The 14,779-nt window shown below is 45.6% G+C and overlaps 1 protein-coding gene across 1 annotated transcript in view; it reads right to left on the reverse strand.

Moving 5' to 3' along the window:
* Window positions 1-9,901: 9,901 nt before the first annotated feature.
* Window positions 9,902-14,779, reverse strand: part of LOC129156787 (gastrula zinc finger protein XlCGF26.1-like) — a 29,564-nt gene continuing 24,686 nt past the window's right edge. Inside the window, exon 3 of the mRNA XM_070548327.1 lies at window positions 9,902-14,759. Within this exon, the coding sequence (XP_070404428.1) occupies window positions 13,675-14,759 (1,085 nt within the window). The 3' untranslated portion in view covers window positions 9,902-13,674. The remainder of the gene's footprint in view (window positions 14,760-14,779) is intronic.

The raw sequence follows: 14,779 nt of genomic DNA on the forward strand, positions 1-14,779 counted from the left end.
CTCCACAGCAGCGAAACACATCAGGCTCAAATAAAAGACAGAAAACATTAAAGGAAATGAACCGACATGAACGATCGCATGTCAGTACCGACGCTCTGAAACAGCAGGCTGCTGTCTTTCCGAGGGCTGCATCTTGCCAGTCATTATCACGTGACAGCGACTAGTCGATGACAGGCATAAAAAGTCACTATAGTGAGGTTGAATAGTTCATACAACCCCTATTGCTCCCCAGTGTTCTGCAGCATAATCAGCACGTTCTCTTTAAACTTGATATAAAATTTTCGCCGCCTCTTCATCTCTGCACGGTTAAAGTTACCCTCGCGGTCTGTCACTGGCAAATCAAAAGTGAGACGGATGACACAACCACCCCCCCGTACTTGCTTGTTACCACATTCCACCCGGCCACAATAAAACACCGGCCATTATTCACCTCTGCCATCTCCGACACCGGCCAAACTATGATACCCGGCCGTTAATTCAATACCGGCCAATATTAGAGGGTTTACAGTATTAACCTAGCTCAATATCAACCTGCAGAAATCATAACAAAAATAAATTACATCAAACAACATTATTAGGGGAAAAGGAAACATTCACCAAATAGTTATAGAGCCAAATGGCTTTCTTGGAACTACATAATTTAAGACAATCCATAAAGGATACAAGTTCTTTAAAAAAAATCAATAAAGATCGGTTTGATATTGCCAAATTTACATTTGTGTATAAAGATTTTGGCGAAAATAATCAAACTATTGACAGTGAATTTGTCAGGTTTGGTGGCAGAGCTGAAGCGTGGCTGAGAAGGTCTGTTGCCCAGACGCGGAGTGGTGGAGATAAACAGCGTGGTTTAGCTCCTTTAGGTTCGGTTTGAAGGTTTGAAGGCTGGTAAGCCTGAGAACTCGATTCAAAGTCAGGTGAGAACGATGACAGAGTAATGAATGAAACGCAGGCACTTCCTTATATAGTGTCGGCGTGATGACGTCGGCAGCCACGTTGGTGGCGGGAATGATGGGAAGTGGTGGCGAGAATGCCGGGAAATGGAGTCAGCTGGAGGAGTTCGTGACAGGACCCCCCCCCCCCTCGAGGGACGGCTCCCGAAGTCCCAGGACGCCAGGCCCAGAAGTCAGATAGCATGGTAGGGTCAACAAACAAGCTCGTGGGCTCCCAAGAGCGCTCCTCCGGGCCGTACCCCTCCCAGTCCACGAGGTACTGCCAACCTCGTCCCCAGCGGCGAGCGTCCAGAACCCTGCGGACCGTGTAGATGCGATCCTCCTCAACACCGCGGGGCAGAGGCACCCGGGTCGGCGGAGGGTGGAGAGGTGAGGAGACCACCGGCTTCAGCTGGGAGACGTGAAAGACCGGGTGGATCCGGAGAGCAGCCGGGAAGCGCAGACGGTATGTGACTGGATTGATGACCCTGAGGACAGGGAACGGACCCAGGAAGCGAGGGGTGAGCTTCCGGGAGCCAGCCGGCATCCTCAGGTTAGCGGAGGAGAGCCACACCTGGTCACCAGACCGGAAGATGGGGCCAGGCCGGTGGCGGCGGCGATGTTGATGGGCATACTCCGTGTTGGTCCGGGTGATGGCCGCACGGGCCCGGATCCAGGCGAGCCGACAGCGGCGAACCAGCGTCTGGGCAGCAGAGACCTCCAACTCAGGCACCTGATGGTCGAACAGAGGGGGCTGGAACCCGTAACAGGGCTCGAAGGGAGACAGGCTCGTGGCAGAGGAGGTCTGGAGGTTGTGGGACAGTTACGCCCACAGGAGGAAGCGGGGCCAGGTGGTCGGCTGGGACGAAGCAAAGCAGCGCAAGTAGCGTCCAAGCTGCTGGTTAACTCTCTCCGTCTGACATTTCGTCTGCGGGTGGTACCCAGAGGACAGGCTGGTGGAAGCGCCGACCAGGTGACAGAACGCTTTCCAGAAGTGTGAGACGAACTGGGGTCCTCGGTCGGAAACCACGTCCTGAGGGAAACCATGGAGCCACACCACCTGCTCGAGGAGCAGTTCAGCCGTTCTCTTGGCAGTGGGGAGGCCGGCCAGGGCCACTAAGTGCACGGCCTTGGAGAAACGGTCCGTGATAGTCAATATGGTGTCCAGGTAGTCGACGGCTGGCAGCCCCGTGACAAAATCCAGCCCGATGTGTGACCACGGCCGCTTGGGCACAGGGAGAGGTTGTAACTCTCCAGCACCGGGTCGGTTAGAGGACTTGGATCGAGCACACACATCACATGTAGCTGTGAACTCGTGGATGTCCCTCCTCATGGACGACCACCAGAGAGCCCGACGGAGGAACTGGAGGGTACGGGCTTGTCCTTGATGTCCCGCGAGCCGTGAACAATGCCCCCACGTGAGTGCCTCTTGTCGGCAGGAGGCTGGAACGTAGAGGCGGTTCGGTGGAGTCTCTGGGGGCGCCAGATCGCCAGGAAGTGCGGCCCGTATGGATTGTTCCAACGGCCATTGGAGGGAGGCCAGGAAGCGTTGAGTAGGCAGAATGGTCCGAGGCTCCGGCGGGCTTGAATCTGGTACGAAACGCAGAGAGAGAGCGTCCGCCTTGAGGTTCTTGGAGCCGGGCCGGTAGGCGATATGAAAGTTGTACGGCTCAAAAAAGAGGGCCCACCGAGCTTGACGAGGGTTGAGTTGGTGGGCAGTCTGTAGATGGATGAGGTTCTGGTGGTCGGTCCAGATCAGAAAGGGATCGGTGGTCCCCAAGAGCCACTGCTGCCATTCCTTCAGAGCCCATTTTATAGCCAGCAGTTCTCTGTCGCCGACCCCATAGTTCTGCTGTGTGGGGGAAAACTTTCGGGAGAAGTAGGCGCATGGGTGGAGCTTAGAGTCTGGACCGCGTTGCGAGAGGACGGCCCCTGCTCCCACATCAGAGGCGTCCACCTCCACGACAAAGGGCCGGGTCTGGTCCGGGTGGAGGAGGATGGGTTCTTTAGTAAAACGTCCGACCAGATCATGGAAAGCCCAGACAGCCTCTGGAGTAAGGCGGAAAGGGCGAGGCTGGTTGGTGGTCTTGGTGAGTGAGGTCAGAGGCGCTGCGAGGGATCTGAAGTTGCGTATAAACCTCAGATAAAAGTTCGAGAAACCCAGGAAGCTTTGCAACTGCTTCAGGGTCGTGGGTAGAGGCCACTGAGCTACTGCCTGAACCTTCTGAGGGTCCATCTTCAGGCCCTGGGAGGAGATGGTAAAACCCAGGAAGGAGGTGGATTCCTGGTGAAACGCACACTTCTCCAGTTCGCAGTACAGTCCATGATCCAGGAGGCGGGACAGAACAGCTCGAACATGCCGGATGTGTTCTTCGGCCGTGCAGGAGTAGATGAGGATGTCATCTAGATAAACAAAGACCCAGCGGCCCAACATGTCTCTTAGCACATCTGTAATGAACCGCTGGAAGATGGTGGGGCTGTTGCAGAGGCCAAACGGCATCACCAAATATTTATAGTAGCCGGTGGGCGTGATAAAGGCGGTTTTCCACTCCTCACCTTCCTTAATACGGATCAGGTTGTAAGCACTGCGCAGGTCCAGTTTAGTAAATACAGCGGCTTGGGTGATGGCGTCGAGGGCGGTGCCCATGAGAGGAAGAGGGGTGACGGTCCCGGATCGTTATTTTATTTAACCCTCGATAGTCAATACAGGGCCGGAGATCCCCCTCCTTCTTCTTTACAAAGAAAACCCCCGCGGCCCCGGGGGATGTTGAGAGACGGATAAATCCCTTCTGGAGGGCATCAGTTATATAATTGTCCATTGCCCGGGTCTCCGCCGGAGAGAGGGAGAACAGGCGACCCCGAGGGGGGCTGGTGCCAGGCTGGAGCCTGATCTCCAGGTCATAGGGTCGATGAGGAGGTAGCCTGGAAGTGGGTTCTTTAGCGAAGACCTGAGCGAGGTCGTGGTATTGAGGAGGGACAAGCGTCAGGTCTACGTCATTGGGAGGAGCTGCTCCAGTCCGAGGAGTAGGGGAGCCCCGGTGGTTCTGGCAACCCGTGCCCCAGGCCAGGACCTTACTGGTGGACCAGGAGATGTGAGGCTCATGACGGCAGAACCAGGAATGACCCAGGATGAGAGGTGTAGCCGGAGCCTGGATGACCAGGAAGTGGAGGGTCTCCAGGTGTTGGTCAAAAGTCATGTGGAGACCCTGGGTTCAGTGGGTGAGAGGGTACGGCATGATGGGCCGGCCGTCCACAGAGGTCACAGGAATGGGAATGGGTCGAGAGCAGTGAGGGGTATCTTGAGCTGAGTAACTAGTCCTTGATTGATAAAACACTCCACAGCCCCAGTGTCTAAAAGAGCCTCCAGTCTGGTCGTGCCTTGGTCCAGGTGGAGGGAGACCGGGAGAGTGGTTCGGGGTGGAGCCGGAAAAGTGGAGACTCCGGGCGGGACAGCCCCTACTCCGACCCGGAGGGACCGTTTCCCGGTCATTTTGGGCACGTGCCACGGTGGTGACCCATCTCCCCACAGTAAGCGCATTGTCCCTCCTGATAGCGCCGTGCCCGTTCCTCAGGGGGGAGATGTCTGAGCTGCATCGGCTCCTCCGTCAGTTGGTGAGCCGGACGACGGGGTGACGTTCTGGTGTGTATGGGAGCTGACATGGTGCTCGGCCGGTTCAGGATGCAGCAGTCCAGTTGGAGAGCCAGATCCACCGCCAGGTCCAGGGAGGTTGGGGCCTCGTGCCCGATCATGCCCTCCTGGATTCTAGGTGACAATCCCTCCAGATAAACAGCCTTTAGAGCGGCGTCATCCCACGTCAACCGAGCGGCTGTCGTCCGGAAGCGAGAGGTGTACTGAGCCACCGTCTGGGAGCCCTGACGAAGCTGGAGCAGCCGAGTCTCGTCTGGGACCTCGCTGCTGGGATGAACAAATGTCTTTTTCATCTCCTTCACATAAGTCTCATAGTCATTGCAGGCAGGAGATTTTTGATTATAAAGAGCCGCCGCCCATTCACCGGCTCGACCCGTCAGCAGTGAGGTCAGCAGAGCGACACGAGAGCAGGAAGTAGGGTAGCGTGCCGGTTGGCACTCAAAAGTCATTGCCAGGGTCGCCAGCATGCCCTCCGGGGACCCCCTGGTTCCGTCCCACTTATCTGGAAGGCTGAGGCGTGGCTCCATCGGCTCCGAGATGGTCGAGGTCCGTTGTTGCAGGGCAGTAGTAAGCTGGAGAACTAGCTCGGTGAGTGACTCGATCTTGGTGGCTTGGCGATCAGTTACGGCACGGAGCTGGTTTATATCTGCCGTATTCTGATCCATAGCTGCGCGCTGTTGAACCACTTCAACACGCAGACGAGCGAACTCCGCTGGGTCAACTCGGGACTCTGTCATCCTGTCAGGTTTGGTGGCAGAGTTGAAGCGTGGCTGAGAAGGTCTGTTGCCCAGACGCGGAGTGGTGGAGATAAACAGCGTGGTTTAGCTCCTTTAGGTTCGGTTTGAAGGTTTGAAGGCTGGTAAGCCGGAGAACTCGATTCAAAGTCAGGTGAGAACGATGACAGAGTAATGAATGAAACACCGGCCGGCGGCCACATTGGTGGCGGGAATGATGGGAAGTGGTGGCGAGAATGCCAGGAAATGGAGTCAGCTGGAGGAGTTCGTGACAGAATTGCTGCATTTTATTTTCCAAACTAATATCATACTTGATGTCAGAAAAAGATAAGGAGTGTATAATGAAATTATTATGCGTTAACCACGAGTGGAAACTATCCCAGAAAATTGTGGTAAAGATGCATGTGAAAAATAAATGTATCTCAGTTTCTATATTAGAAGTGCAAGAGGCACAATCGTTCTCTCCAATATAAAATTTAGACTGCAAGAAATCTTTGCAAGGATAAATAGTTTTAAAACGAACTTCCTTGGCTTTAGGAGGGATTGGGAATTTGAGATAGTTGCATCTAATGTTTTTAACATCAGAATTACTAAACTGACGTACTAATTCCCATCTTCTAAGAGGTAAGGGAAAGAGGGCGTCAGTGAACCAACATCTAGGGATTTTATTATTGCAGTTTCTGTCCATAAAAGAACAGTTCTTAATTGTTATAGGAGGCATTTTTGGAATAAGGTGAGAGTACAACAAAGTGCCTTTCAAATTAGAATATATAGCTGGTGGGATTGCACTGATTACCTCGGCATATTCCTGAGAAGAACAAGTTGGGTTAAATTTGTGATTGAAAACCGTAAAATTAAGAAATTCTCCATTCTGGTCCATCAAATGCAAAATGGACCATACTCCATGGAGATGCCAATCATTAAAAAAAAAGATTTCCTTTAAATCAGGATATAATGGTTGTTCAATATTGGCGTGTTGTGCGGTGTGAAGTTATGTTTATACATTGATTTCCAATATTGTAGAACTTGCTCGTGAAATTTGGATAACTTAATAGGGAGTTTGGATAATTCAAAGTCACATTGAAGAAGCAATTGGATTCCGCCTACACTGGAGAAAATTTTAGCAGGAAGATTGAACCACAACATATTTATATGATTTATAAAATTTTGTAGCCATTTTAACTTAAGTGCACCATTCATTATATCGAAATTGATTGCATTGAGACCCCCTTCCTCTAGTGATTTGATGATGTCATTCCTTCTTATATAATGATGTCTGTTTTTCCATATGAAGTTAAAATTGTTTTGGTTAATTTCTTTAATAATATTTTGAGGAATTCTTAGAGAATAAGCCGGATAGATAATTCTTGACAATCCTTCCATCTTGGATAGAAGTAATCTACCAAAATCTTTGTAGCCATATGCTTAAAATACTTTTACTCTTTTTAATTAAGCTCTCAAAATTACATTTTACTCTCGTTTCTAAGTTTTTTGAGATCGTAATCCCCAAATATTTGACTTGATCTTTAACAGGTATGCCATGCAGAGTTGTTTGAGGATGATCATTAATGGCCATCAATTCACATTTATCTATGTTTAAATAAAGGTCCGAGGCTTTTCAAAAACAATTAACTACTTGTAAAGCAATTGGGATCTGTTTCTTATTTTTAAGGAAGAGCGTAGTATCGTCTGCCAGTTGAATTATAGCTAACGAATTACCAAAAACATCTAATTTCTCTATCTGACTATTCTTAATCATAATGCTGAGAATTTCCACGACCATGATAAAAAGAAGAGGGGAGGCTGGACACCCCTGTCGGATGCCTCTTTCAATGTTGAAACGTTTGCAGGTTCCAGATGGTAACAGTACAGTACTATTAATATCCCTGTATAAAGTTTGAACAATTTCACACAACTTTGTTCCAAAGCCAAAATGGTGTAACGAGTCTAACATGAAGGAATGGTTGACTCGGTCAAAGTCTTTGCAGAAATCCAAAAAAAGAACAAAGCCATCATTCTCAATTGTGTCCCTGTAATCCAACAAATCTAGGACCAACCTAATGTTGTTATGTATGGAGCGACCCCTGATAAACCCAGATTGGGAATCGCTGATGATTTGTAAAATACCTTCTTTGAACCTATTAGCCACAATATGAGCGAGTAGTTTGTAGTCCACATTAAGGAGCGCAATTGGTCTTAGATTGCTTAGAATTTTGTTATCTTTGCCGTTCTTCGGAATCAAAGAGATGAGTCCTTGTTTCATAGTCGGCATCAAAGATTTAGTTTGGATACATTCTTGTAATGCAAAAAAGAGAAGATCTTTTATATTATTCGAAAAATGTTTATAAAAGTCAGATGTCAGACCATCTTCACCAGGGGATTTCCCAGCGGAAAGTTGTTTGACTGCTGCCTCTACTTCAAATATCCCAATCTCTGCATTACATTATAATTTTAAATTCCTAACTGATTTTTGGGATGAGATATGGGATTGTAATATTATCCAATAGTTTTGATTCATTGCCACCAGATGATGAATAGAGGTCTTTATAAAATGTATAAACTTCTTCAGCAATAATTTTGGTATCCATGCATTCTACATCGTTGATGATAAGTGAATTAATTAAATTCCTCTCCTGTCGTATTTTTTCAAGTCCACAAAAGTATGCGGTATTACGTTCACCTTCCTCAAGCCATTTCGCTCTTGATCTAATAATAGCACCTCTAGCTTTCCGAGAACTCAGCTCATCCAACTTGGATTTAAGGTTTATATAAGTGGCTCTGTCTGCGTTTAACATTGGAGTTTTCATACAGTATTCATCAAGTTTATGTATTAATTTAATTTATTTTTCTCTCAAGGATTTACTTCTCTTAATTCCAAAAGTTATTGCAGATTGCCTTACTTTAAATTAGAAAAATAACTTCCTATTGTGACATCATATCTAATTTCTAACATTAGATTATTAATCAAGTCGCAAAATTCACTGTCTTTTAAAAGATCAGAGTTAAATTTCAAAAAAACGTTTTTTTTTTAGTGTTTATCTCTGGAGTTAATTTCAGAGAATTTAGGCATTGATCAGTTAGAGGTGCATTAGAGATAAAAACGTCTGTAGCTATGTTGGCTAACGGTGGGGAAACCAGCCATAGATCAATTCTTGATCTTATCATTCCATTAGGTTTAATCATGAGAATTACTTGGTATTAGGATTCTTGTTTCTCCAAATATCAATCAATGAGAAAGAGTTACATAAATCATTCAAAATTGGATTAAAGTGCGGAACATTAAAATTGGATGGGTCTCTGTCCAAATAATCATCAGGTGCGAGATTAAAATCTCCTCCAAACAGAAATAAGTCTGTGTGATATAGAGTTTTGTAGTCAGAAACAACGTTTCTGATTTCTAAGAACAAATTCCTATTCTGTGTGGCATTATTATATCCATAAACATTGGTTAGAATTATGTATGCATTGTCAATCTTTAAAACCGCAGTCAACCAGTGCCCATTATTGTCCGCTCTGAAAGAGATAACATTACCGGTACATTTGTTGAAGCATATAGCAACTCTAGCTGAATGGTTGCTTCCATGAAGAGAATTTTATCTCCCCATTGTGCTGTCCAGTAGGTGGCATCAGAAGCCATTGAATCGCTCTCCTCACAAATGCATTCATTTTTTAATATTACGTCTTAGATTATGACAGAATATATCATAATGACCATGTTGTGCAACAGTAAAGGAAAACAAACAACAAAAATGACAAACAAAACTAAGGTTTACTAAATTAATGAAAACTATATATGAACTATAGAGAAATAATTGATAGATTTTACGTAATATTGAAAAATGAATGCGTTTGTGAGGAGAGAGATTCAACCAAAACAGCATTCAGGATTTTATTTAGAAATATGACGACCGGAAGTATGTTAGCATTTATGTTGAAACCTATCCCGGCCATTCTTTAATTCAATTTGAAAAAGTACAGCCGTAAATATGTTAAATGACAACTACATATGAACTATAGCGAAATAATTGATAGATTTTACATAATATTTTATATTGAAACCTATCAATTACAATGTATGTTTGCCATTTTATTTTGTATTGTATCCCGTGAATTTCCCGTCCTGACAGTGGAACCTCCAACGGAAGCAGCCTGACAGTGGAGGTCTGCAGCCAGGTTTTCTCGGTTTTTTAACGATTTCGTCAAAAGCCCCGAAAAAACAAGTACACTACATTTTGTTATACTTCTGACCCATAACCTAATTGTTTTAGTGAAGGTATAGAACAGATTGCTGCGCTCAAAAGGAACAGGAAATGCGTCCTAAGACGATTTGGACATGATAAAATTCATTTCAGTTTATTTATAAAGCGCCAAATCAGGACAAGAGTCGTCTCAAGGCACTTCACACAGTAAACATTCCAATACAGGTCAGTTCATTAAGCCAATCGGTAAAAAGTTTCCTGTATAAGGAACCCAGCAGGTTGCATCAAGTCACTGACCACACACACACACACACACACACACACACACACACACACACACACACACACACACTGGGTTTCTTTGGGGTACACACAGCCACATGCCCAAAGCCCTGACACCTAAACACATAAAAGGAGGTTCCTCAAATGCCCTAACTGAGTAGTTGAGCAAGCCCAACATGACACGAGCAGGGAGCTCCACCGTGTCAAAAGTTATCAACAGTGAAGTGGATCCATGGGCGTCAAACCCCAGATGCTGAACAGCCACCACTGCCGGCCCACTCAGGAAGTCAAACACATCAGGCTCAAAAACGTTGTTTGATATACCGTATACCACCTCCTTAACCAAAGCACCAGAACGCAATTCAGTAACAGTCCCCCCCACCCCCATTAACACCTCCAGTTTCAGCGCTTTGAGGCACTGGGCCTTCGTCCAACATATCACTGTCTACAGCCCACTAAACATAACCATAGCATCAAGAACATCCCCTATCACCGCACACAGCTCCCTGGTCACAGCGAATGGGTTAGAGGTTGCAAAACACACACCTGCCTCTGCCCTGATGGAGACCTCAAAGCTGCCCTCCTGAAGCCTGTGCATCTTCACCTGCGCATCCCAATCTCCGTCCAAAGCATCACTGTTTCCCCCACGGTCTCTCTTACCAGCCCCCGACCCAGCCGAATGAACGGCCACTCTAGTCTTTCCCGCTCCCTTCTTCTTCATCCATCGCCACAAATGAGGCAGATGCAGAGTGAAGTCGGGCCACCGTCTTACCGGGCCCATACAGACCGTCGTCCGACCACCTGAAAAACCCCCTCAGCCAACGCAAATCCGGAGCACAAGCCACAACCCGATGTTCACTCTGCCGGGATCCTCCTCCGGCTCTCTGTCTCTGTTTGCTCGGGTTTCTTGCAGCATTTGTGACTCAGTTCAGCAGTTTTGTGCAATTGCATTTTCTCATTTGTGCATGTGGTAAGGACAAACAAACAAACAAACAAACAAAGGTTTGAATTAGTTATTCTCTAAATGTGCTGGATTAAATGGTGCAAAATCATTAGAGCAGAAATTCCACATTTTGTAACTTGCTGTAAATCATTTGTGTAACTGCAATGAAGAATGTGTGAAGTGTAACATACAACATACAGTATGCATACCAAGTAGTGTTTCTTCACTGTTGGATCCTGTGCTGCCTGACCAGCCAATGCTTGTGCAAAGAGAGGAGGACAAGAGGACGTACAATGCACAGAACTACTGTCGCGTGCACGTCCCATTTGTCGGTTCCGTTAAAACCCAGTTCCGTTAGAACTTATGAGACTGTGCATCTATCAGGGTTCAGTGGGGATATTGGTGAGTTTTTTTGTACTAGACCCTGGTTATGGACTTCCTAAGTAAGAATCATATCTTCTATTTTAAAGGTGAAATGATGTGCAAGACTTGTCCCTTTGTAGTAGCCCACTTCTTTTTAAGCAATCCCGTTATTTTGGTTAAAATACTAGGGACGAAGCCCGGCGGGAGGCCAGCCCTTCCGGCAATTGTTTGGGTTATTTGGATTAATTGCGCCTCTATCAGCTTATGTGGATGGTTGGTAACAATAAAATGATTCCTGTTGTTGGCCGGACTAACATAGATTTATCAATTTATTTAATTAATCCAACCTTCCAGCGCTGATAGAGACTTTTTCAACCTGCAATCAGAGCCAAAATTAACCTCTAATGTTTTGGTTTTATCATCCTTAAGACATCTCGTTACTCGCGGGTGAGGAAGGAGACAAGCTCCTTTTGTCTTAAGGTTTCTTTATATTAATCTGTCACAAACCATAAAGTAAAACCTGATAATTCAGGAAACTATAATTAATGTGCTTACCTCTGTGCAAACAATGGTCAGGGCCCCAATCGTTAAGCTTTAGAGAAAACCTGAAAGAATCAGGATTATGGATCTTTTTCCAAAAAGTTTATTACAGGATCAAAAAATACAAAAATGAGTAAATATAAAATTAACTGCTTCCCCCAAGGAGGAATTAGTTCTAATGATTGATTAAGAAATAAGGAGTTGATTTACACCAACTTGGTCTTTTGTGGATCGCCCCAAACTTCTCCCAGCTCTGGTCAGAGCTGCTGCTTTTATATCATTCCTGAGTCAGCTTTAGACAATGTAAAAGTCACATATATCATTATCTCATGACGGTGAGGTCATGAGGTCATTTACCAGATACACTTTTTAGCTCAACACAAAACATCTGATGTCATTATCACTTCATGCAGCATTCTACATGAGGGCACAAAACACTACATTCAGCACTCTTCATGAGAGCACAGGTCATAAATCATGATGTTTGTAGCAAATTGTAGGTCTTCCTTCAGCATTCCTGAGAGGACTTCTGGATCCAATGGGCTGTTTTCACTCTAGTCCAGTCCTTCTTTTCCCGCCAAGGTGGACCCAGGGGTGGAGCCAGACTGCCTCCTGACCTTTTGCCCAGTTCTGTCCCCGACAGCAAGTTCTGAACTCTTGTCCCTTTGACCCTTCTGTGACCCTTGTTTCTGACCACTATTTTTGGGTTTTGACCTGCTGGAACTTGCTACAAGAATAGCAAAATGCTATTGTAGGAGAATGGAGTCTCCACAGAGCCGCCTTGTAATTTATGACTTCTTGACAACAGTCCCAGCTGTCTCTCCACAGCCTTAAAGGTGGGATTTCTACTTAGTGGCTCCAAATGAATAAAGACACATTCTTTTTAAGCTGCAGTTATTACAACATTGTATGCTATTATTTTATATACAGATAAATTATTTAAAGCAGACGCCACCGGTATCTAACAGCTTTAAATTGCAGTGGGTTATGTACTACAACCATCATGTGTCTATCTTGTCTGTTTCTTAAATACAGGAGGGTAAAACAGTTTTTTCTTAATCTTTAAGTAATATTTTTTGTATTCAGAATTCATGAATGAACATCTCAAATGTTTGGTTAAGGTCTGAGATTAAAAAACAAAGGAGATTTGAAAATGAAAATCAAAAGAAGAGGTGGCTCAAAGGCCGAGTACGGACTTGATCAATGATAGTTGAGCAGAGGTACAAGACTAATATTAAGGTTGTAAAAAAAAACTAAATAGTACATTTGGAAGTACTGTTGTTAAATAAATCCTTCGAGCCTCGTGTGGATGCTCGTATGTCTCTTTAAATTTGTCTTTCGGCTAAATCTTTGTCCACAGAGCTCACAGGCAAAAGGCTTCTCTCCTGTGTGGACTCTCATGTGTGTTTTTAAACTTCCCTTTTTGGTACATCTGTATCTACAGAGCTCACAGGCAAATGGCTTCTCTCCTGTGTGGACTCTCATATGTTTGTTTAAATTTGCCTTTTGGGTACATCTGTATTCGCAGAGCTCACAGGCAAACGGCTTCTCTCCTGTGTGGACTCTCATGTGTGTGTTTAAACTTGCCTTATAGGTACATCTGTATTCGCAGAGCTCACAGGTAAAAGGCTTCTCTCCTGTGTGGACTCTCATGTGTGTTTTTAAACTTGCCTTATGGGTACATCTATATTCGCAGAGCTCACAGGTAAAAGGCTTCTCTCCTGTGTGGACTCTCATGTGTGTTTTTAAACTTGCCTTTTGGGTACATCTGTATTCGCAGAGCTCACAGGCAAATGGCTTATCTCCTGTGTGGACTCTCATGTGCGTGTTTAAACTTGCCTTATGGGTACATCTGTATTCGCAGAGCTCACAGGCAAAAGGCTTCTCTCCTGAATGGACTCTCATGTGTGTTTTTAAACTTCCCTTTTTGGTACATCTGTATCCACAGAGCTCACAGGCAAAGGGCTTCTCTCCTGTGTGGACTCTTATGTGTGTTTTTAAACTTGCCTTATGGGTACATCTGTATTCGCAGAGCTCACAGGCAAAAGGCTTCTCTCCAGTGTGGACTCTCGTGATCATTTAAATGTGACTTTTGGGTACATCTGTATCCACAGAGCTCACAGGCAAACGGCTTCTCTCCTGTGTGGACTCTCATGTGTGTTTTTAAACTTCCCTTTTTGGTACATCTGTATCCACAGAGCTCACAGGCAAACGGCTTATCTCCTGTGTGGACTCTCATGTGTGTGTTTAAACGTGCCTTATGGGTACATCTGTATTCGCAGAGCTCACAGGCAAAAGGCTTCTCTCCTGTGTGGACTCTCATGTGATCATTTAAATTTGACTTTTGGGTACATCTGTATCCACAGAGCTCACAGGCAAAAGGCTTCTGCCTGGTGTGGACTCTCATGTGTGTGTATAAATTTGCCTTATGGGTACATCTGTATTCGCAGAGCTCACAGGCAAACGGCTTCTCTCCTGTGTGGACTTTCATGTGATCATTTAAATGTGACTTTTGGGTAAATCTGTATCCACAGAGCTCACAGGCAAAAGGCTTCTGCCCGGTGTGGCCTTTTATATGACGGGTTAAATTGGACTTTAGGCTAAATCTTTTCCCACAGTCATCACAACTAAATAATTTTGGTTCTTTCTGGACTTTTCTACATGAGCCTCCATGTTGCTTCTCTTTCACACATTTTGTATTAACCGAACATTCTGAAGACTTTACTGCTGAATGACTTGTCACTCTCACATGTTTCTGAAGAGACCACTTGTGGAGGAACCGTATACCACACACAGGGCAGCTAAATGATTTGTTGATGGTCTTAATATCTGACTCTGAAGACTTGTTCTCATTACAGCCATGGTCTCCGTTTCCAGTTTCAGGCCCAGAGTCTGAACGCGCAGAGTCTAGATTCACATCATCTTCATCTTCTCCACTAACTTCAATCTCTGAAGAATCCGATGTCTTTTCATTAGGGTCCAGATCTAGGTTCTTGATAGTTTCTGCTCCTCCACCAACTTTTGCTGACATCTGCCCAGCCAAGCTGCTGGTTGAGACACCTCCGTCTTTCATTTGATGGTTGTGGAAATGTAAGAGCAGAGGTTCTCTCTTCCTTGAAACTGCAGTGAACCAAGCAGAA

Source organism: Nothobranchius furzeri, chromosome 2, assembly GCF_043380555.1.
Source record: "Nothobranchius furzeri strain GRZ-AD chromosome 2, NfurGRZ-RIMD1, whole genome shotgun sequence".
Lineage (NCBI taxonomy): Eukaryota > Metazoa > Chordata > Actinopteri > Cyprinodontiformes > Nothobranchiidae > Nothobranchius > Nothobranchius furzeri.